General features: G+C 47.7%; 1 protein-coding gene across 4 annotated transcripts in view; it reads right to left on the reverse strand.

Moving 5' to 3' along the window:
* Positions 1-1,802, reverse strand: part of DEPDC5 (DEP domain containing 5) — a 166,880-nt gene that overhangs the window by 33,206 nt on the left and 131,872 nt on the right. For all 4 annotated transcript variants that reach the window (XR_001005987.1, XM_011979007.1, XM_011979006.1 and 1 more), the window contains one exon: positions 1,047-1,274. Coding sequence is in view for 3 of the 4 variants with exons in the window: in XM_011979007.1 (XP_011834397.1) it covers positions 1,047-1,274 (228 nt within the window). In the remaining variant the exon portion in view is untranslated. The remainder of the gene's footprint in view (positions 1-1,046; positions 1,275-1,802) is intronic.

The raw sequence follows: 1,802 nt of genomic DNA on the forward strand, positions 1-1,802 counted from the left end.
GATCCGCCCGCCTCAGCCTCCCAAAGTGCTGGGATTACAGGCATGAGCCACCTAATTTTGTATTTTTAATAGAGAGAGGGTTTCACTATGTTGGTCAGGCTGGTCTCAAACTCCTGACCTCAAGTGTTCCACCCACCTCAGCCTCCCAAAGTGCTGGGATTACAGGAGTGGGCCACCGTGCCAGCCTGGATCCAGAAACTTTGATGACCATTAACATCTCCGTTTTACCAGCTAGAAAAGGATTCCAATTAACTGAGCGTTTACAGGCAAACAAAGCAGAACATAGAATTTCCCTGGAGATTGGTCTATATTCTATTTGCTTTCTTCCTTTCAGAGGGTTTTCAGGATCCTCCAACTTGCCCTTAAGATAAATCTCATGGTCTTTGCCCAGAGCAGGTATTTTCTAAAGAAGTTCACACTTCAACCCATTAGTCAGGTCCCCCAGGGCAGAGTTCCCCGTTTCCTATCAGAGGTCATTGCCTTTCAATAAGCAGGTGTTCACCCCCATCTTAGAGCTGCAGGAATGGTGGAAAGGAGGGAAGTGTTTCAGTTTACATCCTTCAATATGGTAAGCACATTTGGGGAGGAAAGGAAGAGAGAGAGAGAGATTTTTGCTCTGCATGAATGTCTGCAATGGATGACCTTTTAGGTTCCTTCCTCTTCTGAGATCGTAGGATGCTATGGTTGTAGGGAAGGCCTCTGGCAGGAACTAGCTGGTGCAGTGAGCACTATCTCACATCTTCTATATCCTACAGAACTCTCGGGAAAATTGGCCACATATTTCTTCTCTCCTATCGGAGCAGGTCTGGCACTATGTTCTGATTTGAGAGGTGCTAAATACTGTCTGTTGGTTAGGACAATCATAAAACCACTCAGCAAGTGGAAGTCAGCAAGGGAGCCAACAGTGCGGACAGACACGGTGGCTGTTGTGACAGCCTCAGTGACTCTAATCCTGGTTCATGTGGCATCGTTCCCTTGGCTGGCCACTACTTCCCCGCAGCCACCCACTGGCACACCCCCAGACCTCGTCTGGGTTGAACACGTACCTAAAAGTGCTGCTGCCTGGCTCCGTCCTCCAAAACTTCGGCTAAAGGAGCTGTGCCTACTTGCATAGGAGGCTGGCCGGCTGGGTAGCCAGGGCAGGAGAAAGGCAGGAATCTCAGAGTGCACGAGCTCTTCTGCCACAAAGGCCACCTCAAACCACTTGCGCTGGAAGCTGGCGAAGTCGTCCACTCCTGCTGTGTGCCAGGTGGTGGCGGGCTGCTGCATGGCCACTGGGAAAAGTGGAGGGGAGAGAAGGAGTACTCAACACAATTGCTTATTTTCTTAATGATGCATGCTACAACTTGATAAATCTTAAAAACACGCTAAGTAAAAGAAGTCAGACACAAAAGGCCACATACTGTATAGTTCCATTTATGTGAAACACAGCGAATAGGCAAATCTTCGAGAAAGAAGGTAGATTATTGGTTGCCGGGGGTGGGAGGAGGAGTTGGAAAGTGACTGCTTAAGGGGATGGGGTTTCATTTCAGGGTGATGAAAATGGTCAGAAACTAGATGGACGTGAGAGTTGCACAACACTGTGGATGTACTAAACGCCCTGAACTGTTCATTTTTAAATGGTTAATTTTATGTCATGTGAACTTCAATGTAAAAAATATATATAGATTTTTTCTTCTTTTTTTGTTAAGACTGAGTCTTGTTCTGACGCCCAGGCTGGAGTACAATGGTGCGATCTCAGCTCACTGCAACCTCTGCCTCCCAGGTTCAAGCGATTCTCCTACCTCAGCCTCCTGAGTAGC

The sequence above is a fragment of the Mandrillus leucophaeus genome, unplaced genomic scaffold (genome assembly GCF_000951045.1).
Source record: "Mandrillus leucophaeus isolate KB7577 unplaced genomic scaffold, Mleu.le_1.0 Scaffold2, whole genome shotgun sequence".
NCBI lineage: Eukaryota > Metazoa > Chordata > Mammalia > Primates > Cercopithecidae > Mandrillus > Mandrillus leucophaeus.